Source organism: Ascaphus truei, chromosome 1, assembly GCF_040206685.1.
Source record: "Ascaphus truei isolate aAscTru1 chromosome 1, aAscTru1.hap1, whole genome shotgun sequence".
Lineage (NCBI taxonomy): Eukaryota > Metazoa > Chordata > Amphibia > Anura > Ascaphidae > Ascaphus > Ascaphus truei.
The window spans coordinates 5,615,377-5,642,697 of record NC_134483.1 but is presented as its reverse complement, the minus strand read 5'-3'; the positions used below and the strand labels follow the sequence as shown (position 1 = coordinate 5,642,697).

The 27,321-nt window shown below is 50.9% G+C and overlaps 1 protein-coding gene across 1 annotated transcript in view; it reads left to right on the top strand.

Moving 5' to 3' along the window:
• LOC142468786 (zinc-alpha-2-glycoprotein-like) overlaps positions 1–26,987 on the top strand; it is an 88,733-nt gene extending 61,746 nt beyond the window's left edge. Inside the window, exons 4-6 of the mRNA XM_075575333.1 lie at positions 635–904; positions 22,723–22,833; positions 26,625–26,987. Of these exons, the coding sequence (XP_075431448.1) occupies positions 635–904; positions 22,723–22,833; positions 26,625–26,653 (410 nt within the window). The 3' untranslated portion in view covers positions 26,654–26,987. The remainder of the gene's footprint in view (positions 1–634; positions 905–22,722; positions 22,834–26,624) is intronic.
• Positions 26,988–27,321: the final 334 nt, after the last annotated feature.

Below are 27,321 nucleotides of genomic sequence, written 5' to 3'. Positions count from 1 at the left end.
TGGGGACGTCTCGTGTTTACTCACATCCTGAGCGGAGTAATAAAGCAAATCCCACCTGGCGGAAACTTTAGGGTCTCGGGGGAAATGAGATTTTTGAGTATCTACGTGTTTGGCAGCAAAGAGACGCTTTGTTTATATCAATTTATTAACTGTTTGTTAAGGTTTATTGCACTTTAATTTTCACCTAATATATTATACATTTATATTTCTATAGTCACAGAGAAGTATTTCTTTTCATTCATGTCACAATCTATTAGATCACATCAATAATATCATTTTAATGCAGTTTATTAATGAATGCGCTGGGGAAGCGCAGACTAAGACCTCTTTTTATATGACTTGTTCTGGTAGATGCGCCAGCCCGAAGCCACGGTCCCTGCACACGCCACGTATAGTATCAGCCATTTAGCGGACCTAAAGCTGGAGACAGGGTGCTAGCTGGATGTAGAGAGGTGACAGGTGGGAGGCAGGAAGTCCGGTCTGTTGAAGGTTACAATAGTCGAGACGGGTGAGAATGAGGGCCTGTGTTAGAGTTTTAGAAATAGTGACAGGAGGCAAACCAGAAGACACCATTTAAGTGTAAGTGCTACGGAATATGGCTGTTTAATAAAATCTCCATCTCCTCTTTGGTCAGTGCGCCCAGCGGTCAAGGTTTGGAGTAAAGAATCCCCTGGACACACACAGCTTCACTGCCTCGCGTACGGGTTCTACCCGAGAGATGCGGATGTTACGTGGACTCTAGAAAGCCAAGAGATTCAACCCATGGAGGCCAAGCAGATCCTCCCTAACCCAGATGGCACCTACCAGATCCGAGTCACGGTGGAGGTGACACCGGAGGACCGGCAGAATTACACGTGTCACGTGGAGCATGACAGCCTGCCAGAGATGCTCCATGTGCTTTGGGGTGAGTGTCACCCTTTCGGGTTCAAGGTGATTTGGTTTATTGAAAATGGTGACAGATAAAGTTCTACAATCACACACAGCCTTCCCATACAGGACTGGTCCACTTCCAGCACTCAGTCACTAGCTGCATTATCCCTTCTCTTGTATATAATACTATTATATATTATATTCGCTGTATACATTGATATGCTTCGGGGTCTTTGCAGCTTATAAACACGACCCCAAACACAATGAGAATATAATTTATACACAAAGTAGAAAATGTTTCCTTATTACTTAGTTACATAGTAGATGAGGTTGAAAAAAGATGTACGTCCATCAAGTTCAACCTACATGTATGAACCTTATCTCTTTCTTTTGGATAGTTGAGCCTACATCTGTGTTTTTCCCACTAGAAGGAGCAGGGGGGAAGGAGGAGAGTTTTAATCACTGTGTTTAATATCTCACGAAGTTGTAACACACGGAGACATAGAAATGAATGGAAGATCTGAACCATGGCTCATTTCCCTCCGTATTGTAAAACCTCAGGCTGTATTTGATCCCTCGCTTGTTTCATATTCAGACTATACTGTATGTCTATCCGAAGCATGTTATTCTGAAAGCCAGGGTCATATGTAAGATGATTTAGCCCATATAGTGTCAACTCGGCCCTCTTTTCCAAGCACAACAAGTCTGTTTCTTTTCTTTACTTTATTTGTGGAAAGCAGGTAAAAAACAGGAACTTGTGTAGAGAAGTAGGTGTTGGGATAATGTCTCTCTGTGGGTGCTTGGTAGTTAAAGTCAGGTGAAAAAGATAATCCTACCAGTACAGGAGTTTACAGTAGAGTGCTCACTCATCCAGAGGTTATGGTGGAAAATGAAGTGAGGGGCAGTGTGGGTAAAGGGAATAGTCTTGGGACAGACTATCTTTGAACAAACAGAAGGTGGGGCAGACTAGCCCATTCTGGTGAGGATCTCAGAGGCTGCAGTAGCAGCTCACTGATGTCATGCCCAGAGGCAAGAAATGCAACACTGTTACATGTCACACAGGCACAGTATGTGTGTGCAAACTCCATGCAGCTGAGAATAAGAACTGACAGGCAGAAGCTGCAAAGGAGAGAGGGGGTGAATCAGAAATGCAGTTCTTGTTCCATGACACATGTTTTATTTCCTTTGCGTGTTGCCTGTGGTCCCTGCTACCTCTGCTGCGAGGCACTTTCCCGTATCCCCCACCCTGTCTGTAATAAGGAGTTCCTCGCGTCGCCGCTTAACCTGCCACCTCCAGCATCAGAGGAAGATTATTGGGCAAACACTTCTTTTTCTCTGAAGTATTATTCACTCCGGCACCATCCGGGTGCTGCTAATACCTCTCCCTATACACCCTAACATCCTGCTGCTAATACCCCTCCTACTGCACCCTAACACCCCGCTCCTAATACCTCTCCCTATACACCCTAACATCCTGCTGCTAATACCCCTCCTACTGCACCCTAACACCCCGCTCCTAATACCTCTCCCTATACACCCTAACACCCCGCTGATAATACCTCTCCTTATACACCCTAACATCCCGCTGATAATACCTCTCCCTATACACCCTAACATCCCGCTGCTAATACCTCTCCCTATACACCCTAACATCCCGCTGCTAATACCTCTCCCTATACACCCTAACATCCTGCTGCTAATACCTCTCCCTATACACCCCAACATCCCGCTGCTAATACCTCTCCCTATACACCCTAACATCCCGCTGCTAATACCTCTCCCTATACACCCTAACACCCCGCTGCTAATAACTCTCCCTATACACCCTAACACCCCGCTGCTAATACCTCTCCCTATACACCCTAACATCCTGCTGCTAATACCTCTCCCTATACACCCTAACATCCTGCTGCTAATACCTCTCCCTATACACCCTAACACCCCGCTGCTAATACCTCTCCCTATACACCCTAACATCCCGCTGCTAATACCTCTCCCTATACACCCTAACATCCCGCTGCTAATACCCCTCCTACTGCACCCTAACACCCCGCTGCTAATACCCCTCCTAATGCACCCTAACATCCCGCTGCTAATACCTCTCCCTATACACCCTAACATCCCGCTGCTAATACCTCTCCCTATACACCCTAACACCCCGCTGATAATACCTCTCCTTATACACCCTAACACCCCGCTGCTAATAACTCTCCCTATACACCCTAACATCCCACTGCTAATACCTCTCCCTATACACCCTAACACCCCGCTGCTAATAACTCTCCCTATACACCCTAACACCCTGCTGCTAATACCTCTCCCTATACACCCTAACATCCCGCTGCTAATACCTCTCCCTATACACCCCAACATCCCGCTGCTAATACCTCTCCCTATACACCCTAACATCCCGTTGCTAATACCTCTCCCTATACACCCTAACACCCCGCTGCTAATACCTCTCCCTATACACCCTAACATCCTGCTGCTAATACCTCTCCCTATACACCCTAACATCCCGATGCTAATACCTCTCCCTATGCACCCTAACACACCGCTGCTAATACCTCTCCCTATAAACCCTAACACCCCGCTGCTAATACCTCTCCCTATACACCCTAACATCCTGCTGCTAATACCTCTCCCTATACACCCTAACATCCTGCTGCTAATACCTCTCCCTATACACCCTAACACCCCGCTGCTAATACCTCTCCCTATACACCCTAACATCCCGCTGCTAATACCTCTCCCTATACACCCTAACATCCTGCTGCTAATACCTCTCCCTATACACCCTAACATCCTGCTGCTAATACCTCTCCCTATACACCCTAACATCCTGCTGCTAATACCTCTCCCTATACACCCTAACATCCCGCTGCTAATACCTCTCCCTATACACCCTAACATCCCGCTGCTAATACCTCTCCCTATACACCCTAACACCCTGCTGCTAATACCTCTCCCTATACACCCTAACATCCCGCTGCTAATACCTCTCCCTATACACCCTAACATCCCGCTGCTAATACCTCTCCCTATACACCCTAACATCCCGCTGCTAATACCTCTCCCTATACACCCTAACACCCTGCTGCTAATACCTCTCCCTATACACCCTAACATCCCGCTGCTAATACCTCTCCCTATACACCCTAACACCCTGCTGCTAATACCTCTCCCTATACACCCTAACATCCCGCTGCTAATACCTCTCCCTATACACCCTAACATCCCGCTGCTAATACCTCTCCCTATACACCCTAACATCCTGCTGCTAATACCTCTCCCTATACACCCTAACATCCCGCTGCTAATACCTCTCCCTATACACCCTAACACCCTGCTGCTAATACCTCTCCCTATACACCCTAACATCCCGCTGCTAATACCTCTCCCTATACACCCTAACACCCTGGTGCTAATACCTCTTCCTATACACCCTAACACCCTGCTGCCAATACAGTACCTCTCCCTATACACCCTAACATCCCGCTGCTAATACCTCTCCCTATACACCCTAACACCCTGCTGCTAATACCTCTCCCTATACACCCTAACATCCCGCTGCTAATACCTCTCCCTATACACCCTAACATCCCGCTGCTAATACCTCTCCCCATACACCCTAACACCCCGCTGCTAATACCTCTCCCTATACACCCCAACACCCTGCTGCTAATACCTCTCCCTATACACCCTAACATCCTGCTGCTAATACCTCTCCCTATACACCCTACCATCTCGCTGCTAATACCTCTCCCTATACACCCTAACACCCTGCTGCTAATACCTCTCCCTATACACCCTAACATCCCGCTGCTAATACCTCTCCCTATACACCCTACCATCTCGCTGCTAATACCTCTCCCTATACACCCTAACACCCCGCTGCTAATACCTCTCCCTATACACCCTAACATCCCGCTGCTAATACCTCTCCCTATACACCCCAACATCCCGCTGCTAATACCTCTCCCTATACACCCTAATACCCTGCTGCTAATACCTCTCCCTATACACCCTAACATCCTGCTGCTAATACCTCTCCCTATACACCCTAACACCCTGCTGCTAATACTTCTCCCTATACACCCTAACATCCCGCTGCTAATACCTCTCCCTATACACCCTAACATCCCGCTGCTAATACCTCTCCCTATACACCCTAACATCCCGCTGCTAATACCTCTCCCTATACACCCTAACACCCTGCTGCTAATACCTCTCCCTATACACCCTAACATCCCGCTGCTAATACCTCTCCCTATACACCCTAACACCCTGCTGCTAATACCTCTCCCTATACACCCTAACATCCCGCTGCTAATACCTCTCCCTATACACCCTAACATCCCGCTGCTAATACCTCTCCCTATACACCCTAACATCCTGCTGCTAATACCTCTCCCTATACACCCTAACACCCCGCTGCTAATACCTCTCCCTATACACCCTAACATCCCGCTGCTAATACCTCTCCCTATACACCCTAACATCCCGCTGCTAATACCTCTCCCTATACACCCTAACATCCTGCTGCTAATACCTCTCCCTATACACCCCAACATCCCGCTGCTAATACCTCTCCCTATACACCCTAACATCCCGCTGCTAATACCTCTCCCTATACACCCTAACACCCCGCTGCTAATACCTCTCCCTATACACCCTAACACCCCGCTGCTAATAACTCTCCCTATACACCCTAACACCCCGCTGCTAATACCTCTCCCTATACACCCTAACATCCTGCTGCTAATACCTCTCCCTATACACCCTAACATCCTGCTGCTAATACCTCTCCCTATACACCCTAACACCCCGCTGCTAATACCTCTCCCTATACACCCTAACATCCCGCTGCTAATACCTCTCCCTATACACCCTAACATCCCGCTGCTAATACCCCTCCTACTGCACCCTAACACCCCGCTGCTAATACCCCTCCTAATGCACCCTAACATCCCGCTGCTAATACCTCTCCCTATACACCCTAACATCCCGCTGCTAATACCTCTCCCTATACACCCTAACACCCCGCTGATAATACCTCTCCTTATACACCCTAACACCCCGCTGCTAATAACTCTCCCTATACACCCTAACATCCCACTGCTAATACCTCTCCCTATACACCCTAACACCCCGCTGCTAATAACTCTCCCTATACACCCTAACACCCTGCTGCTAATACCTCTCCCTATACACCCTAACATCCCGCTGCTAATACCTCTCCCTATACACCCCAACATCCCGCTGCTAATACCTCTCCCTATACACCCTAACATCCCGATGCTAATACCTCTCCCTATACACCCTAACACCCCGCTGCTAATACCTCTCCCTATACACCCTAACATCCTGCTGCTAATACCTCTCCCTATACACCCTAACATCCCGATGCTAATACCTCTCCCTATGCACCCTAACACCCTGCTGCTAATACCTCTCCCTATACACCCTAACACCCTGCTGCTAATACCTCTCCCTATACACCCTAACACACCGCTGCTAATACCTCTCCCTATAAACCCTAACACCCCGCTGCTAATACCTCTCCCTATACACCCTAACATCCTGCTGCTAATACCTCTCCCTATACACCCTAACATCCTGCTGCTAATACCTCTCCCTATACACCCTAACACCCCGCTGCTAATACCTCTCCCTATACACCCTAACATCCCGCTGCTAATACCTCTCCCTATACACCCTAACATCCTACTGCTAATACCTCTCCCTATACACCCTAACATCCTGCTGCTAATACCTCTCCCTATACACCCTAACATCCTGCTGCTAATACCTCTCCCTATACACCCTAACATCCCGCTGCTAATACCTCTCCCTATACACCCTAACATCCTGCTGCTAATACCTCTCCCTGTACACCCTAACATCCCGCTGCTAATACCTCTCCCTATACACCCTAACATCCCGCTGCTAATACCTCTCCCTATACACCCTAACATCCCTCTGCGAATACCTCTCCCTATACACCCTAACACCCTGCTGCTAATACCTCTCCCTATACACCCTAACATCCCGCTGCTAATACCTCTCCCTATACACCCTAACACCCTGCTGCTAATACCTCTCCCTATACACCCTAACATCCCGCTGCTAATACCTCTCCCTATACACCCTAACATCCCGCTGCTAATACCTCTCCCTATACACCCTAACATCCCGCTGCTAATACCTCTCCCTATACACCCTAACACCCTGCTGCTAATACCTCTCCCTATACACCCTAACATCCCGCTGCTAATACCTCTCCCTATACACCCTAACACCCTGCTGCTAATACCTCTCCCTATACACCCTAACATCCCGCTGCTAATACCTCTCCCTATACACCCTAACATCCCGCTGCTAATACCTCTCCCTATACACCCTAACATCCTGCTGCTAATACCTCTCCCTATACACCCTAACATCCCGCTGCTAATACCTCTCCCTATACACCCTAACATCCTGCTGCTAATACCTCTCCCTATACACCCTAACACCCCGCTGCTAATACCTCTCCCTATACACCCTAACACCCCGCTGCTAATACCTCTCCCTATACACCCTAACATCCCGCTGCTAATACCTCTCCCTATACACCCTAACACCCTGCTGCTAATACCTCTCCCTATACACCCTAACATCCCGCTGCTAATACCTCTCCCTATACACCCTAACACCCTGCTGCTAATACCTCTCCCTATACACCCTAACACCCTGCTGCCAATACAGTACCTCTCCCTATACACCCTAACACCCCGCTGCTAATACCTCTCCCTATACACCCTAACATCCCGCTGCTAATACCTCTCCCTATACACCCTAACACCCTGCTGCTAATACCTCTCCCTATACACCCTAACATCCCGCTGCTAATACCTCTCCCTATACACCCTAACATCCCGCTGCTAATACCTCTCCCTATACACCCTAACATCCCGCTGCTAATACCTCTCCCTATACACCCTAACACCCTGCTGCTAATACCTCTCCCTATACACCCTAACATCCCGCTGCTAATACCTCTCCCTATACACCCTAACATCCCGCTGCTAATACCTCTCCCCATACACCCTAACACCCCGCTGCTAATACCTCTCCCTATACACCCCAACACCCTGCTGCTAATACCTCTCCCTATACACCCTAACATCCTGCTGCTAATACCTCTCCCTATACACCCTAACACCCCGCTGCTAATACCTCTCCCTATACACCCTACCATCTCGCTGCTAATACCTCTCCCTATACACCCTAACACCCTGCTGCTAATACCTCTCCCTATACACCCTAACATCCCGCTGCTAATACCTCTCCCTATACACCCTACCATCTCGCTGCTAATACCTCTCCCTATACACCCTAACACCCCGCTGCTAATACCTCTCCCTATACACCCTAACATCCCGCTGCTAATACCTCTCCCTATACACCCCAACATCCCGCTGCTAATACCTCTCCCTATACACCCTAATACCCTGCTGCTAATACCTCTCCCTATACACCCTAACATCCTGCTGCTAATACCTCTCCCTATACACCCTAACACCCTGCTGCTAATACTTCTCCCTATACACCCTAACATCCCGCTGCTAATACCTCTCCCTATACACCCTAACATCCCGCTGCTAATACCTCTCCCTATACACCCTAACATCCCGCTGCTAATACCTCTCCCTATACACCCTAACATCCCGCTGCTAATACCTCTCCCTATACACCCTAACACCCTGCTGCTAATACCTCTCCCTATACACCCTAACATCCCGCTGCTAATACCTCTCCCTATACACCCTAACACCCTGCTGCTAATACCTCTCCCTATACACCCTAACACCCTGCTGCCAATACAGTACCTCTCCCTATACACCCTAACATCCCGCTGCTAATACCTCTCCCTATACACCCTAACACCCTGCTGCTAATACCTCTCCCTATACACCCTAACATCCCGCTGCTAATACCTCTCCCTATACACCCTACCATCTCGCTGCTAATACCTCTCCCTATACACCCTAACACCCCGCTGCTAATACCTCTCCCTATACACCCTAACATCCCGCTGCTAATACCTCTCCCTATACACCCCAACATCCCGCTGCTAATACCTCTCCCTATACACCCTAATACCCTGCTGCTAATACCTCTCCCTATACACCCTAACATCCTGCTGCTAATACCTCTCCCTATACACCCTAACACCCTGCTGCTAATACTTCTCCCTATACACCCTAACATCCCGCTGCTAATACCTCTCCCTATACACCCTAACATCCCGCTGCTAATACCTCTCCCTATACACCCTAACATCCCGCTGCTAATACCTCTCCCTATACACCCTAACATCCCGCTGCTAATACCTCTCCCTATACACCCTAACACCCTGCTGCTAATACCTCTCCCTATACACCCTAACATCCCGCTGCTAATACCTCTCCCTATACACCCTAACACCCTGCTGCTAATACCTCTCCCTATACACCCTAACACCCTGCTGCCAATACAGTACCTCTCCCTATACACCCTAACATCCCGCTGCTAATACCTCTCCCTATACACCCTAACACCCTGCTGCTAATACCTCTCCCTATACACCCTAACATCCCGCTGCTAATACCTCTCCCTATACACCCTAACATCCCGCTGCTAATACCTCTCCCCATACACCCTAACACCCCGCTGCTAATACCTCTCCCTATACACCCCAACACCCTGCTGCTAATACCTCTCCCTATACACCCTAACACCCTGCTGCTAATACCTCTCCCTATACACCCTAACATCCCGCTGCTAATACCTCTCCCTATACACCCTAACATCCTGCTGCTAATACCTCTCCCTATACACCCTAACATCCCGCTGCTAATACCTCTCCCTATACACCCTAACACCCTGCTGCTCATACCTCTCCCTATACACCCTAACATCCCGCTGCTAATACCTCTCCCTATACACCCTAACATCCCGCTGCTAATACCTCTCCCTATACACCCTAACATCCCGCTGCTAATACCTCTCCCTATACACCCTAACATCCCGCTGCTAATACCTCTCCCTATACACCCTAACATCCCGCTGCTAATACCTCTCCCTATACACCCTAACATCCCGCTGCTAATACCTCTCCCTATACACCCTAACATCCCGCTGCTAATACCTCTCCCTATACACCCTAACACCCTGCTGCTAATACCTCTCCCTATACACCCTAACATCCTGCTGCTAATACCTCTCCCTATACACCCTAACACCCTGCTGCTAATACCTCTCCCTATACACCCTAACATCCCGCTGCTAATACCTCTCCCTATACACCCTAACACCCTGCTGCTAATACCTCTCCCTATACACCCTAACATCCCGCTGCTAATACCTCTCCCTATACACCCTAACATCCCGCTGCTAATTCCTCTCCCTATACACCCTAACACCCTGCTGCTAATACCTCTCCCTATACACCCTAACACCCTGCTGCTAATACCTCTCCCTATACACCCTAACATCCCGCTGCTAATACCTCTCCCTATACACCCTAACACCCTGCTGCTAATACCTCTCCCTATACACCCTAACATCCCGCTGCTAATACCTCTCCCTATACACCCTAACACCCCGCTGCTAATACCTCTCCCTATACACCCTAACACCCTGCTGCTAATACCTCTCCCTATACACCCTAACACCCCGCTGCTAATACCTCTCCCTATACACCCTAACATCCCGCTGCTAATACCTCTCCCTATACACCCTAACACCCCGCTGCTAATACCTCTCCCTATACACCCTAACATCCCACTGCTAATACCTCACCCTATACACCCTAACATCCTGCTGCTAATATCTCTCCCTATACACCCTAACATACCGCTGCTAATACCTCTCCCTATACACCCTAACACCCTGCTGCTAATACCTCTCCCTATACACCCTAACACCCTGCTGCTAATACCTCTCCCTATACACCCTAACACCCCGCTGCTAATACCTCTCCCTATACACCCTAACATCCCGCTGCTAATACCTCTCCCTATACACCCTAACACCCCGCTGCTAATACCTCTCCCTATACACCCTAACATCCCACTGCTAATACCTCTCCCTATACACCCTAACATCCTGCTGCTAATATCTCTCCCTATACACCCTAACACCCCGCTGCTAATACCTCTCCCTATACACCCTAACATCCCACTGCTAATACCTCTCCCTATACACCCTAACATCCTGCTGCTAATACCTCTCCCTATACACCCTAACATCCCACTGCTAATACCTCTCCCTATACACCCTAACACCCTGCTGCTAATACCTCTCCCTATACACCCTAACACCCTGCTGCTAATACCTCTCCCTATACACCCTAACATCCCGCTGCTAATACCTCTCCCTATACACCCTAACATCCCGCTGCTAATACCTCTCCCTATACACCCTAACATCCCGCTGCTAATACCTCTCCCTATACACCCTAACACCCCGCTGCTAATACCTCTCCCTATACACCCTAACATCCCACTGCTAATACCTCTCCCTATACACCCTAACATCCTGCTGCTAATACCTCTCCCTATACACCCTAACATCCCGCTGCTAATACCTCTCCCTATACACCCTAACATCTAGCTGCTAATACCTCTCCCTATACACCCTAACATCCCGCTGCTAATACCTCTCCCTATACACCCTAACATCCCGCTGCTAATACCTCTCCCTATACACCCTAACATCTCGCTGCTAATACCTCTCCCCATACACCCTAACACCCGCTGCTAATACCTCTCCCTATACACCCCAACACCCTGCTGCTAATACCTCTCCCTATACACCCTAACATCCTGCTGCTAATACCTCTCCCTATACACCCTACCATCTCGCTGCTAATACCTCTCCCTATACACCCTAACACCCTGCTGCTAATACCTCTCCCTATACACCCTAACATCCCGCTGCTAATACCTCTCCCTATACACCCTAACATCCTGCTGCTAATACCTCTCCCTATACACCCTAACATCCCGCTGCTAATACCTCTCCCTATACACCCTAACACCCTGCTGCTAATACCTCTCCCTATACACCCTAACATCCTGCTGCTAATACCTCTCCCTATACACCCTAACACCCTGCTGCTAATACCTCTCCCTATACACCCTACCATCTCGCTGCTAATACCTCTCCCTATACACCCTAACACCCTGCTGCTAATACCTCTCCCTATACACCCTAACATCCCGCTGCTAATACCTCTCCCTATACACCCTAACATCCTGCTGCTAATACCTCTCCCTATACACCCTAACATCCCGCTGCTAATACCTCTCCCTATACACCCTAACACCCTGCTGCTAATACCTCTCCCTATACACCCTAACATCCCGCTGCTAATACCTCTCCCTATACACCCTAACATCCCGCTGCTAATACCTCTCCCTATACACCCTAACACCCTGCTGCTAATACCTCTCCCTATACACCCTAACATCCCGCTGCTAATACCTCTCCCTATACACCCTAACATCCCGCTGCTAATACCTCTCCCCATACACCCTAACACCCCGCTGCTAATACCTCTCCCTATACACCCCAACACCCTGCTGCTAATACCTCTCCCTATACACCCTAACATCCTGCTGCTAATACCTCTCCCTATACACCCTAACACCCCGCTGCTAATACCTCTCCCTATACACCCTACCATCTCGCTGCTAATACCTCTCCCTATACACCCTAACACCCTGCTGCTAATACCTCTCCCTATACACCCTAACATCCCGCTGCTAATACCTCTCCCTATACACCCTACCATCTCGCTGCTAATACCTCTCCCTATACACCCTAACACCCCGCTGCTAATACCTCTCCCTATACACCCTAACATCCCGCTGCTAATACCTCTCCCTATACACCCCAACATCCCGCTGCTAATACCTCTCCCTATACACCCTAATACCCTGCTGCTAATACCTCTCCCTATACACCCTAACATCCTGCTGCTAATACCTCTCCCTATACACCCTAACACCCTGCTGCTAATACTTCTCCCTATACACCCTAACATCCCGCTGCTAATACCTCTCCCTATACACCCTAACATCCCGCTGCTAATACCTCTCCCTATACACCCTAACATCCCGCTGCTAATACCTCTCCCTATACACCCTAACATCCCGCTGCTAATACCTCTCCCTATACACCCTAACATCCCGCTGCTAATACCTCTCCCTATACACCCTAACACCCTGCTGCTAATACCTCTCCCTATACACCCTAACATCCCGCTGCTAATACCTCTCCCTATACACCCTAACACCCTGCTGCTAATACCTCTCCCTATACACCCTAACATCCCGCTGCTAATACCTCTCCCTATACACCCTAACACCCTGCTCCTAATACCTCTCCCTATACACCCTAACATCCCGCTGCTAATACCTCTCCCTATACACCCTAACATCCCGCTGCTAATACCTCTCCCTATACACCCTAACATCCTGCTGCTAATACCTCTCCCTATACACCCTAACATCCCGCTGCTAATACCTCTCCCTATACACCCTAACACCCTGCTGCTAATACCTCTCCCTATACACCCTAACATCCCGCTGCTAATACCTCTCCTTATACACCCTAACACCCTGCTGCTAATACCTCTCCCTATACACCCTAACATCCCGCTGCTAATACCTCTCCCTATACACCCTAACATCCTGCTGCTAATACCTCTCCCTATACACCCTAACACCCTGCTGCTAATACCTCTCCCTATACACCCTAACATCCCGCTGCTAATACCTCTCCCTATACACCCTAACATCCCGCTGCTAATACCTCTCCCTATACACCCTAACATCCTGCTGCTAATACCTCTCCCTATACACCCTAACATCCCGCTGCTAATACCTCTCCCTATACACCCTAACACCCTGCTGCTAATACCTCTCCCTATACACCCTAACATCCCGCTGCTAATACCTCTCCCTATACACCCTAACACCCTGCTGCTAATACCTCTCCCTATACACCCTAACACCCTGCTGCCAATACAGTACCTCTCCCTATACACCCTAACATCCCGCTGCTAATACCTCTCCCTATACACCCTAACACCCTGCTGCTAATACCTCTCCCTATACACCCTAACATCCCGCTGCTAATACCTCTCCCTATACACCCTAACATCCCGCTGCTAATACCTCTCCCCATACACCCTAACACCCCGCTGCTAATACCTCTCCCTATACACCCCAACACCCTGCTGCTAATACCTCTCCCTATACACCCTAACACCCTGCTGCTAATACCTCTCCCTATACACCCTAACATCCCGCTGCTAATACCTCTCCCTATACACCCTAACACCCTGCTGCTAATACCTCTCCCTATACACCCTAACATCCCGCTGCTAATACCTCTCCCTATACACCCTAACATCCCGCTGCTAATACCTCTCCCTATACACCCTAACATCCTGCTGCTAATACCTCTCCCTATACACCCTAACATCCCGCTGCTAATACCTCTCCCTATACACCCTAACACCCTGCTGCTCATACCTCTCCCTATACACCCTAACATCCCGCTGCTAATACCTCTCCCTATACACCCTAACATCCCGCTGCTAATACCTCTCCCTATACACCCTAACATCCCGCTGCTAATACCTCTCCCTATACACCCTAACATCCCGCTGCTAATACCTCTCCCTATACACCCTAACATCCCGCTGCTAATACCTCTCCCTATACACCCTAACATCCCGCTGCTAATACCTCTCCCTATACACCCTAACATCCCGCTGCTAATACCTCTCCCTATACACCCTAACACCCTGCTGCTAATACCTCTCCCTATACACCCTAACATCCTGCTGCTAATACCTCTCCCTATACACCCTAACACCCTGCTGCTAATACCTCTCCCTATACACCCTAACATCCCGCTGCTAATACCTCTCCCTATACACCCTAACACCCTGCTGCTAATACCTCTCCCTATACACCCTAACATCCCGCTGCTAATACCTCTCCCTATACACCCTAACATCCCGCTGCTAATACCTCTCCCTATACACCCTAACACCCTGCTGCTAATACCTCTCCCTATACACCCTAACACCCTGCTGCTAATACCTCTCCCTATACACCCTAACATCCCGCTGCTAATACCTCTCCCTATACACCCTAACACCCTGCTGCTAATACCTCTCCCTATACACCCTAACATCCCGCTGCTAATACCTCTCCCTATACACCCTAACACCCCGCTGCTAATACCTCTCCCTATACACCCTAACACCCTGCTGCTAATACCTCTCCCTATACACCCTAACACCCCGCTGCTAATACCTCTCCCTATACACCCTAACATCCCGCTGCTAATACCTCTCCCTATACACCCTAACACCCCGCTGCTAATACCTCTCCCTATACACCCTAACATCCCACTGCTAATACCTCACCCTATACACCCTAACATCCTGCTGCTAATATCTCTCCCTATACACCCTAACATACCGCTGCTAATACCTCTCCCTATACACCCTAACACCCTGCTGCTAATACCTCTCCCTATACACCCTAACACCCTGCTGCTAATACCTCTCCCTATACACCCTAACACCCCGCTGCTAATACCTCTCCCTATACACCCTAACATCCCGCTGCTAATACCTCTCCCTATACACCCTAACACCCCGCTGCTAATACCTCTCCCTATACACCCTAACATCCCACTGCTAATACCTCTCCCTATACACCCTAACATCCTGCTGCTAATATCTCTCCCTATACACCCTAACACCCCGCTGCTAATACCTCTCCCTATACACCCTAACATCCCACTGCTAATACCTCTCCCTATACACCCTAACATCCTGCTGCTAATACCTCTCCCTATACACCCTAACATCCCGCTGCTAATACCTCTCCCTATACACCCTAACATCTAGCTGCTAATACCTCTCCCTATACACCCTAACATCCCGCTGCTAATACCTCTCCCTATACACCCTAACATCCCGCTGCTAATACCTCTCCCTATACACCCTAACATCTCGCTGCTAATACCTCTCCCCATACACCCTAACACCCGCTGCTAATACCTCTCCCTATACACCCCAACACCCTGCTGCTAATACCTCTCCCTATACACCCTAACATCCTGCTGCTAATACCTCTCCCTATACACCCTACCATCTCGCTGCTAATACCTCTCCCTATACACCCTAACACCCTGCTGCTAATACCTCTCCCTATACACCCTAACATCCCGCTGCTAATACCTCTCCCTATACACCCTAACATCCTGCTGCTAATACCTCTCCCTATACACCCTAACATCCCGCTGCTAATACCTCTCCCTATACACCCTAACACCCTGCTGCTAATACCTCTCCCTATACACCCTAACATCCTGCTGCTAATACCTCTCCCTATACACCCTAACACCCTGCTGCTAATACCTCTCCCTATACACCCTAACATCCCGCTGCTAATACCTCTCCCTATACACCCTAACATCCCGCTGCTAATACCTCTCCCTATACACCCTAACATCCTGCTGCTAATACCTCTCCCTATACACCCTAACACCCTGCTGCTAATACCTCTCCCTATACACCCTAACATCCTGCTGCTAATACCTCTCCCTATACACCCTAACATCCCGCTGCTAATACCTCTCCCTATACACCCTAACATCCCTCTGCGAATACCTCTCCCTATACACCCTAACATCCCGCTGCTAATACCTCCCCCTATACACCCTAACACCCTGCTGCTAATACCTCTCCCTATACACCCTAACATCCTGCTGCTAATACCTCTCCCTATACACCCTAACATCCTGCTGCTAATACCTCTCCCTATACACCCTAACATCCCGCTGCTAATACCTCCCCCTATACACCCTAACACCCCGCTGCTAATACCTCTCCCTATACACCCTAACATCCTGCTGCTAATACCTCTCCGTATACACCCTACCATCTCGCTGCTAATACCTCTCCCTATACACCCTAACACCCCGCTGCTAATACCTCTCCCTATACACCCTAACATCCCGCTGCTAATACCTCTCCCTATACACCCTAACACCCTGCTGCTAATATCTCTCCCTATACACCCTAACATCCTGCTGCTAATACCTCTCCCTATACACCCTAACACCCTGCTGCTAATACCTCTCCCTATACACCCTAACATCCTGCTGCTAATACCTCTCCCTATACACCCTAACATCCCGCTGCTAATTCCTCCCCCTCTACACCCTAACACCCTGCTGCTAATACCTTTCCATGGCTCCTGGGGGTACAGTGTGGCTCCTAGGGGCACAGTGCAGCTCCTGGGGGTACAGTGTGGCTCCTGGGGGCATAATGCATCTCCTGGAGGTACAGTGTGGCTCCTGGGGATATAATGCGGCTCCTTGGGGTATGTACAGTGCAGCTCCTGGGGTTACAGTGTAGCTACTTGTGGTACAGTGTGGCTCTGGGGGTTACACTGTGGCACCTGGGGTACAGTGCGGCTTCTGAGGGTACAGTTTGGCTCCTGGGGTACAGTGTGGCTCAAGAGCATAAAGTGTGGCTCCTGGGGATACAATGTGTCTCCCGAGGATACATTGCAGCTCCTGGGGGTACAGTGTGGCTGCTGGGGGTTCAGTGTGGCTCTTGGGGGTAGAGTTTGGTTCCTTGGGGTACTGTGTGGCTCCTGGGCATACAGTGCGGCTCCTGGAGATACAGTGCGGCTCCTGGGGGTACAGTGCGGCTCCTGGGGGTACAGTGCGGCTCCTGGGGGTACAGTGTGGCACTGGGGGTACAGTGTGGCACCTGGTGGTACAGTGTGGCTCCTAGGTGTACAGTGTGGCTCTTGGGGGTACAGTGTGGCTTCTGGTGGTACAGTGTGGCTTCTGGGGGTACAGTGTGGCTCCTGGGCGTACAGTGTGGCTCCTGGGGGTACAGTGTGGCTCTTGGGGGTACAGTGTGGCTCCTGGGGGTACAGTGTGGCTCCTGGGGGTACAGTGCGGATCCTGGGAGTATAGTGCGGCTCTTGGGGGTACAGTGCGGCTCTTGGGGGTACAGTGTGGCTCCTAGGTGTACAGTGTGGCTCCTAGGTGTACAGTGTGGCTGCTAGGTGTACAGTGTGGCTCTTGGGGGTACAGTGTGGCTCTTGGGGGTACAGTGGGGCTCTTGGGGGTACAGTGTGGCTCCTGGGGGTTGTGTGGCTGCTGGGGGTACAGTGTGGCTGCTGGGGTACAGTGGGGCTCCTGGGAGTACAGTGCGGCTCTTGGGGGTACAGTGCAGCTCTTGGGGGTACAGTGTGGCTCCTAGGTGTACAGTGTGGCTCCTAGGTGTACAGTGTGGCTCCTAGGTGTACAGTGTGGCTCTTGGGGGTACAGTGTGGCTCTTGGGGGTACAGTGCGACTCCTGGGGGTACAGTGTGGCTTCTGGGGGTACAGTGTGGCTCCTGGGTGTACAGTGTGGCTCCTGGGGGTACAGTGTGGCTCCTGGGGGTACAGTGTGGCTCCTGGGGGTACAGTGGGGCTCTTGGGGGTACAGTGCGGTTCCTGGGAGTACAGTGCGGCTCTTGGGGGTACAGTGCGGCTCTTGGGGGTACAGTGCGGCTCTTGGGGGTACAGTGTAGCTCCGGGGGGTACAGTGTGGCTCCTAGGTGTACAGTGTGGCTCCTAGGTGTACAGTGTGGCTCTTGGGGGTACAGTGTGGCTCTTGGGGGTACAGTGTGGCTCTTGGGGGTACAGTGTGGCTCTTGAGGGTACAGTGTGGCTCCTGGGGGTTCAGTGTGGCTCCTGGAGGTACAGTGTGGCTCCTGGAGGTACAGTGTGGCTCCTGGGGGTACAGTGTGGCTCCTGGGAGTACAGTGCGGCTCTTGGGGGTACAGTGCAGCTCTTGGGGGTACAGTGTGGCTCCTAGGTGTACAGTGTGGCTCCTAGGTGTACAGTGTGGCTCTTGGGGGTACAGTGCGGCTCCTGGGGGTACAGTGTGGCTTCTGGGGGTACAGTGTGGCTCCTGGGTGTACAGTGTGGCTCCTGGGGGTACAGTGTGGCTCCTGGGGGTACAGTGTGGCTCCTGGGGGTACAGTGTGGCTCCTGGGGGTACAGTGCGGGTGCTGGGAGTACAGTGTGGCTCCGGGGGGTACAGTGTGGCTCCTAGGTGTACAGTGTGGCTCCTAGGTGTACAGTGTGGCTCTTGGGGGTACAGTGTGGCTCTTGGGGGTACAGTGTGGCTCTTGGAGGTACAGTGTGGCTCTTGGGGGTACAGTGTGGCTCTTGGGGGTACAGTGTGGCTCCTGGGGTTTCAGTGTGGCTCCTGGAGGTACAGTGTGGCTCCTGGGGTACAGTGTGGCTCCTGGGAGAACAGTGCGGCTCTTGGGGGTACAGTGCAGCTCTTGGGGGTACAGTGTGGCTCCTAGGTGTACAGTGTGGCTCCTAGGTGTACAGTGTGGCTCTTGGGGGTACAGTGTGGCTCTTGGGGGTACAGTGCGAATCCTGGGTGTACAGTGTAGCTTCTGGGGGTACAGTGTGGCTCCTGGGTGTACAGTGTGGCTCCTGGGTGTACAGTGTGGCTCCTGGGGGTACAGTGTGGCTCCTGGGGGTACAGTGGGGCTCTTGGGGGTACAGTGCGGTTCCTGGGAGTACAGTGCGGCTCTTGGGGGTACAGTGTAGCTCCGGGGGGTACAGTGTGGCTCCTAGGTGTACAGTGTGGCTCCTAGGTGTACAGTGTGGCTCTTGGGGGTACAGTGTGGCTCTTGGGGGTACAGTGCGGCTCTTGGGGGTACAGTGCGGCTCCTGGGGGTACAGTGTGGCTCTTGGGGGTATAGTGCAGCTCTTGGGGGTACAGTGCGGCTCCTGGGGGTACAGTGCGGCTCCTGGGGGTACAGTGTGGCTTCTGGGGGTACAGTGGCTCCTGGGGGTACAGTGTGGCTCCTGGGGGTACAGTGTGGCTCCTGGGGGTACTGTGTGGCTCTTGGGGGTACTGTGTGGCTCTTGGGGGTACAGTGCGGCTCTTGGGAGTACAGTGCAGCTCTTGGGGGTACAGTGTGGCACCTGGTGGTGCAGTGTGGCTCCTGGGTGTACAGTGTGGCTCTTGTGGGTACAGTGTGGCTCCTGGGGATACAGTGTGGCTTCTGGGGGTACAGTGTGGCTTCTGGGGGTACAGTGTGGCTCCTGGGTGTACAGTGTTGCTCCTGGGGTACAGTGTGGCTCCTGGGGGTACAGTGCGGTTCCTGGGAGTACAGTGCGGCTCTTGGGGGTACAGTGTGGCTCCGGGGGGTACAGTGTGGCTCCTAGGTGTACAGTGTGGCTCTTGGGGGTACATTGTGGCTCTTGGGGGTACAGTGTGGCTCCTGGGGGTACAGTGTGGCTCCTGGAGGTACAGTGTGGCTCCTGGAGGTACAGTGTGGCTCCTGGGGGTACAGTGTGGCTCCTGGGGGTACAGTGCGGCTCTTGGGGTTACAGTGCAGCTCTTCGGGGTACAGTGCAGCTCTTGGGGGCACAGTGTGGCTCCTAGGTTTACAGTGTGGCTCCTAGGTGTACAGTGTGGCTCTTGGGGGTACAGTGTGGCTCTTGGGGGTACAGTGTGGCTCTTGGGGGTAAAGTGTGGCTCTTGGGGGTACAGTGTGGCTCCTGGGGGTACAGTGCGACTCCTGGGTGTACAGTGTGGCTCTTGGGGGTACAGTGTGGCTCCTGGGGGTACAGTGTGGCTTCTGGGGGTACAGTGTGGCTTCTGGGGGTACAGTGTGGCTCCTGGGTGTACAGTGTTGCTCCTGGGGTACAGTGTGGCTCCTGGGGGTACAGTGCGGTTCCTGGGAGTAGAGTGCGGCTCTTGGGGGTACAGTGTGGCTCCGGGGGGTACAGTGTGGCTCCTAGGTGTACAGTGTGGCTCTTGGGGGTACAGTGTGGCTCTTGGGGGTACAGTGTGGCTCCTGGGGGTACAGTGTGGCTCCTGGAGGTACAGTGTTGCTCCTGGAGGTACAGTGTGGCTCCTGGGGGTACAGTGTGGCTCCTGGGGGTACAGTGCGGCTCTTGGGGGTACAGTGCAGCTCTTCGGGGTACAGTGCAGCTCTTGGGGGCACAGTGTGGCTCCTAGGTTTACAGTGTGGCTCCTAGGTGTACAGTGTGGCTCTTGGGGGTACAGTGTGGCTCTTGGGGGTACAGTGTGGCTCTTGGGGGTAAAGTGTGGCTCTTGGGGGTACAGTGTGGCTCCTGGGGGTACAGTGCGGCTCTTGGGGGTACAGTGCAGCTCTTGGGGGTACAGTGCGGCTCTTGGGGGTACAGTGCGGCTCTTGGGGGTACAGTGCGGCTCTTGGGGGTACAGTGCGGCTCTTGGGTGTACAGTGCGGCTCATGGGGGTACAGTGCGGCTCTTGGGGGTATAGTTTGGCTCTTTGGGGTACAGTGCGGCTCCAGGGGGTACAGTGCGGCTCTTGGGGGTACAGTGCGGCTCCTGGGGGTACAGTGTGGCTCTTGGGGGTACATTGTGGCTCTTGGGGGTACAGTGCGGCTCTTGGGGGTACAGTGCGGCTCCTGGGGGTACAGTGTGGCTCCTGGGGGTACAGTGCGGTTCTTGGGGGTACAGTGTGGCTCTTGGGGGTACAGTGTGGCTCTTGGGGGTACAGTGTGGCTCTTGGGGGTACAGTGCGGCTCTTGGGGGTACAGTGCGGCTCTTGGGGGTACAGTGCGGCTCATGGGGGTACAGTGCGGCTCTTGGGGGTATAGTTAGGCTCTTTGGGGTACAGTGCGGCTCCAGGGGGTACAGTGCGGCTCTTGGGGGTACAGTGCGGCTCCTGGGGGTACAGTGTGGCTCTTGGGGGTACATTGTGGCTCTTGGGGGTACAGTGCGGCTCTTGGGGGTACAGTGCGGCTCTTGGGGGTACAGTGCGGCTCCTGGGGGTACAGTGTGGCTCCTGGGGGTACAGTGCGGTTCTTGGGGGTACAGTGTGGCTCTTGGGGGTACAGTGTGGCTCCTGGGGGTACAGTACTCCACAGGTCACTTTCCCTTTTATGAATTCACTCCATTTACCCCAACTCTCTATCCCAATCCCAAGCATTGCAGCTTATTTATCAGTCTTCTACGTGGGACAGTGTCATAGCTATACTCTTACTGTAATCTAGCTAAACTACATGCACTTCTCCACCCAGATTATATTGTATGTCTTTATTTATATAGCGCCAAAAGTGTACTCAGCGCTTCACAAAGAATACAGTACAGGGAATTATAATAATACAATAAATGCAGCAAAATCAGACAATAGGAAAGGAAATCCCTGCCCCGAAGATCTTACGATCTAAGAGGTTTAATGGGAGAGTTACAGAGACAGCAGGTGAGGGAATAAGTGCTGTATTATCTATTAGATCTATTACCTTAGTCACCCAGTCAATACAATCCATTAGATTTGTTTGCCGGGTCTCCCCCAGTAATCCCCCTGCTGCCTGGGATCTTGTGGGTTGTTGGACTTTAGGTAGTGAACAACATTCAGCAATGTTTCCATTAATGTCCCCACTACTTATATCAGGCTCACTGGCCTGTACTTACCCGCCTCTTCCCTACCTCTCCTCCCTGTAATGTGGGACTATGGCTGCTGTTACTGGCAAACGCTGCATTCTTTTTCATGGAGACTGATGTGTGTAGCAGTATCTCCGAGACATCAGAAATAACAGCTAGGCAGTACGGAGTGGGCATCACTGCACTTGACCACTTGTGGTGAATGTAGGGGTGACACGTCCTGCTCTTGCCATGCCGGTTGCTCACGAGTTATGGATTTGGTATGATGACTTCCTGCCCTTACAGATTGCAATCTTTCCTTTGCTTTCTTTGCTATCACAGATCCTCCAGAGGCCAAAAGGGCTTCTACTGCAATCATGATCGGGCTCATCACGGTGCTACTGCTGGTCGCTGCAGGAGGAATCTTTCTGCACTTGTGCAAGGAGAGCCCAGGTAACAACCACCCAATCTGGGATATAATGATATATACAGTGCTATGACACAGCAGCAATCCATGCCAGATTACACAACTGGAAGCAACACCATTGTGTGGTTATTGCATGAGTCAACCCCATTATTATCCATGTATAAAACCTTACAGAGCTGCTTTCTGTCACAGGGACATGCGAGGAAATGTTACTTAATGATAAACTTTCCAAAGTGCGCTACAAAGTGATGACTTGGGGGCAATGTGCGGACTTCCTACTATAGAGAGAGGTTACACCGCACGTGTGCTCCTCTCTGACCTCACATGAGAGGGGAGATAGGAGGACGCAAGCAAAGCAAGAAACAAAGCAAGAAACACCGCACCCGTAACCGGCGTTAATGACCATTTAAGTGGATGGGAGTTGACGCCCGTTTCGGGGCAGAGTCCTGTAACAGAGCTGGGTGAATCTGAGTGAGAATGTCCACACTTTGGTTTGTAGCATTTTCAGAAAGTGGAGACAGGAGGCGGAAGCTTCTCATAGAACCAACATGTTACAGTCATTTACATGTAGAGATACTGTATGTGGGTGGGTGTAGCGCTCCAAAAAGATGCATATAAATGCAAATAAATGCGATACTTGCGCAAATCCGGAGCTCCTGGTTCAGGGATGGCTATCTGCAGCAACAAGAGAGAAGGTCCAGGGCGCCACGGAGTTTTATTTCCAACTTTGTCCTAGATAAGTATTTCCTAAACCTAATGCAGGCCGGGACCTTTCCCAAGAAGAGAAGGAGAGGGTAATGAGGAGAGACACACACACACACACACACACATATACACACACACACACACACACACACACACATACACACACACACACACATACACACACACACACACACACACAGGATTGGAAGGGGGGCAGAGGAAAACAAACAAGAGAAACATGAAGAGACACATAACTATGAGAAATAATATTTATTATATTAAACAGAAATTAGTTCCCCAAAAATATAAAATCCCAGTATGGGTACTATAAAAACCAAGGTGAGGGGGTAACAGCGTAAGGAGAGGAGGATGGGAGAGGCATCACAAGGGGTCCATGGGGGGGGGGGGGGATCTAGGGATCAGACGCCTCTGGAAATTGGGGGTAAACCCTGGGAAACGCTGCTGGGGTCCTCCATTCTGCTTGACCCACCAATGTACATTGCATCCCAGAGTGACCATGGTCTCACAGTGAGGGTGATTCTTGACACCAAGAGGGACTTGAGAGTAACAGACTGTCAGGAATCTGGGCACGCGCCGCCCTTGGCGCTGCCCTTCCCTACCTCTCCCGCTGGCTGCGGTCTCCTCCCCCGCTCTACATCGCGGCCCGTTCCTCCGCCCCCCCGCGGCTCTCCCACATGCCGCCAACGTCACTGCCGGACGCGCGCCCGCTTCCATTACAGGGGGCACGCCACACGACTTAATTTATTCACTGCACAAGCAGTGTAGCTCCGCCCTCCGGCCGTCTCAGCTCTCAGTCTCACGCCCTCATACTGTGCACCTGCAACAAACCCGGACATTAACCCCTGCCCCATCACAAAGGGTTCCTGGGCTTGCCTCTGCTCTGCCCACTCCTCCCATTGGTCCTCCTCACTTTATTACCCCTGTGATTCCTCTCCAACATCGCTCTGCATAGTTCGTCTGCCTTGTGCTGTTGGATTCTGTGCCCAGCTCTCTCTGTTTCAGCTTCGTTATCGATCCGGCTCGTCTATCTACCCTCTCTGGCTCCCCGACCTCGGCTTCCACTCGACTATGCTTACCTCTCGTACCCCTTGAACACGGCACTTGGACCCCTACTACCCGGAACTCCGTTACCCTCGACCCTTGGCTTTGGAACCTACTACGGCATCTTCTCTACGCCCGGATCTGGCAAGTACCTTATCTACCCTGGTACACCTGGCCTAGTTCACGCAACCCAATCCACACTCCGGGCATGCTCTCTCTACTGTGGGTGCGTGGTTACTCCCTCTCCACCTCAGTATAGGGGGTTAACCTGGTCTGCGGGCAAAACAGCGTGACACAGACCTAATCCTTAAATATTCAGACTTGCCCACCGCACCCCAGAGATACAGTATATTGCACTAAGTGCATAACAGATGGGTTCCCTTGGGCATTCCCTGGACCAGTTACCTCTGTTGCGACCTCCAGACTGCTTGTGCTTCCTCATCCTGGACCTACACATCCCCACCTGGTGAAGCTTCCAGAACATAAGCAGAAGCAGCCGTCGAGATGCTGGTTGTAGCTGACTCAGGTGGTGCAACTGAAACCATATCCAGGGCCACAGTGTCTAAACCTGATATGATGTTCCACACCAGATTAGAACTGGGCCCTGATCCGGCAACCTCAACAGCAGACTGACCTGCAAGGGCACACAATACCTGCGGAGGCATCTGCTCCTCAGGGTGCACCTGTTCAAGCATCAGTTGGTCCTGTCTGTGTGCTGGAAGCCTCAACAACAGTCTCTGACACTGTCAGAAAGGAATCAGGTGAGATCAATGATGATGACAATGAGCAAATAGCTGGGGACAAAGATGACACTGACATCCGATTTTCAAACAAAGAGTCACCAAATAAACCCAAATCAACGCTACCACCTGCTTTGCGAAAACAGGGCTACTTTCTACAACACCCTGTCCCCTGAAACAGGCTGACGGTTCCTGAGGCACCCTCCCAACTGGGGTGGAAGCAGGTCCAGTGCTACGCCTACTCTGGTGACTGGTGCCAACAGGAACATCACTGGTCACTGGTACATCAACCTCTGCTAAGGCTCTTCCACCCTCAGGCAGGACGGCCAAAGGCGAGGCCAGACAATAGTCCAAACGTGTAGTTTCAGGTTAAAGCAAATGTTAAGTGGTTTTATTTCTCCACAGCAGTACTAAACATTTGGGCACACTGTCCCTTTAAGGCAACACAAAACTTAGCAAAATAACACCTACTCCACATTGGGAGAACTTACTAACAATCCAAGCCTTATCTATCAGGCTGGCTATCTCCAGTTCCCAACCTTTTAACATACACAACATCAGTCAGGAAACAATATTAAAGTTCTTACTGTGTTTTAGAGAGAGGGTTGGAAATCCATCTGGCTAGCAGCTTGCAGAGACAGCCACCTTCCACAAGCATTACATTCCTTATCAAGGGTGGCTGTCAGCTGTCTCCGCTTACTTCCTGATTGCCCATCCATTCTTCCTGGGTTAACCCTCTGAGTGCTGGATGAAGGACTCAGATGTATGTTTCTCAGGCATTACTATCAGTACCTGACTTCACACTGTCACACACCCGCACAGCCAACTGAGCATAAAACGGATGACTCTGACCTCCTCAGCCTCACAGGAGGGGCACGGTGATGGTGAGAGCACATCCTGCCCTGCCTGCCACATCCACCACTCAAAATGTAAATAAACAAAACAAATGGAACAAACTAAAACAAATCAGACAATAATATTTCTAGGAAAGAATGTAAAATAATAAAAAATGTCTGTGTTGTGTGTTGTGTTTTTGTGTGACTGTGTGTCTCTCTGTCTCTCACACACTCTCAGGCTCCTGTCTCACACTCTCCTCTCTCAAACGGTTCTGCAGATAAGTGCAAGTGGTTCGGTGGCCACGTGGCATTATGTCGCTCTGTTTGTGATTTCTAACGACGGATTAAACATTTCGGATTAACCTGTCGTACTTTATTCCTAACATACTGTAGAGACAATGGTAAGGGGGGTAAAGCTATTCTGAGAGATGATCTGTTTACTACAGTATATATAATTTATTGTATTATTTCCAGTCCCTATTCCAGACAGGGATGTAGTGTGAAGACCCTCCTCTACCACCCGGCGACCTCTGCACTGAACAGCATGGTGACCTCTGCACTAACCGCACGGTGACCTCTGCACTGAACCTCACTGTGACCTCTGCACTGAACCTCACTGTGACCTCTGCACTGAATAGCACAGAAATGCCAATTCAGGCCGCGTCTGATGATGACAATGGGGTTTTTCCTTCCTCCTCTTCATGCAATTATCTTTAACGTGTTATTTAGAAAATGTTTTATGACATAAATAAGTCTCTTGTGGAAGAAATAATAAGAATCATGTTTTCCCGAATTTCATGTAGTGCTGATATTTACAATGTTACAGATACAAGGAACTTTCTGTTTTACAAATCCTTTTTGGATTCTTCTGTCTTAGCACAAACTTTGCCTTTTGTTATTATACATGTTACACTCTTACTAGGGAAGGAGATAATATTGTGTGGAGGCAACACACATATATTCTTTTATATACCTCGGTTTCTTAATCGTGTTGTTCACATTAAACGTACAATACACATTTCATCCTTCATTTGCAGCCAGCGGGAAAGCACTCACACAAGGGACACCTTTCTCTAGGACCAGAATAACACTGCAGTGATTACAAAATGCCAAAATGCCACAATTGCAGGGCCTTGGAGGGTTTATTTTGTAGTGGGACGTACTAAGTTTG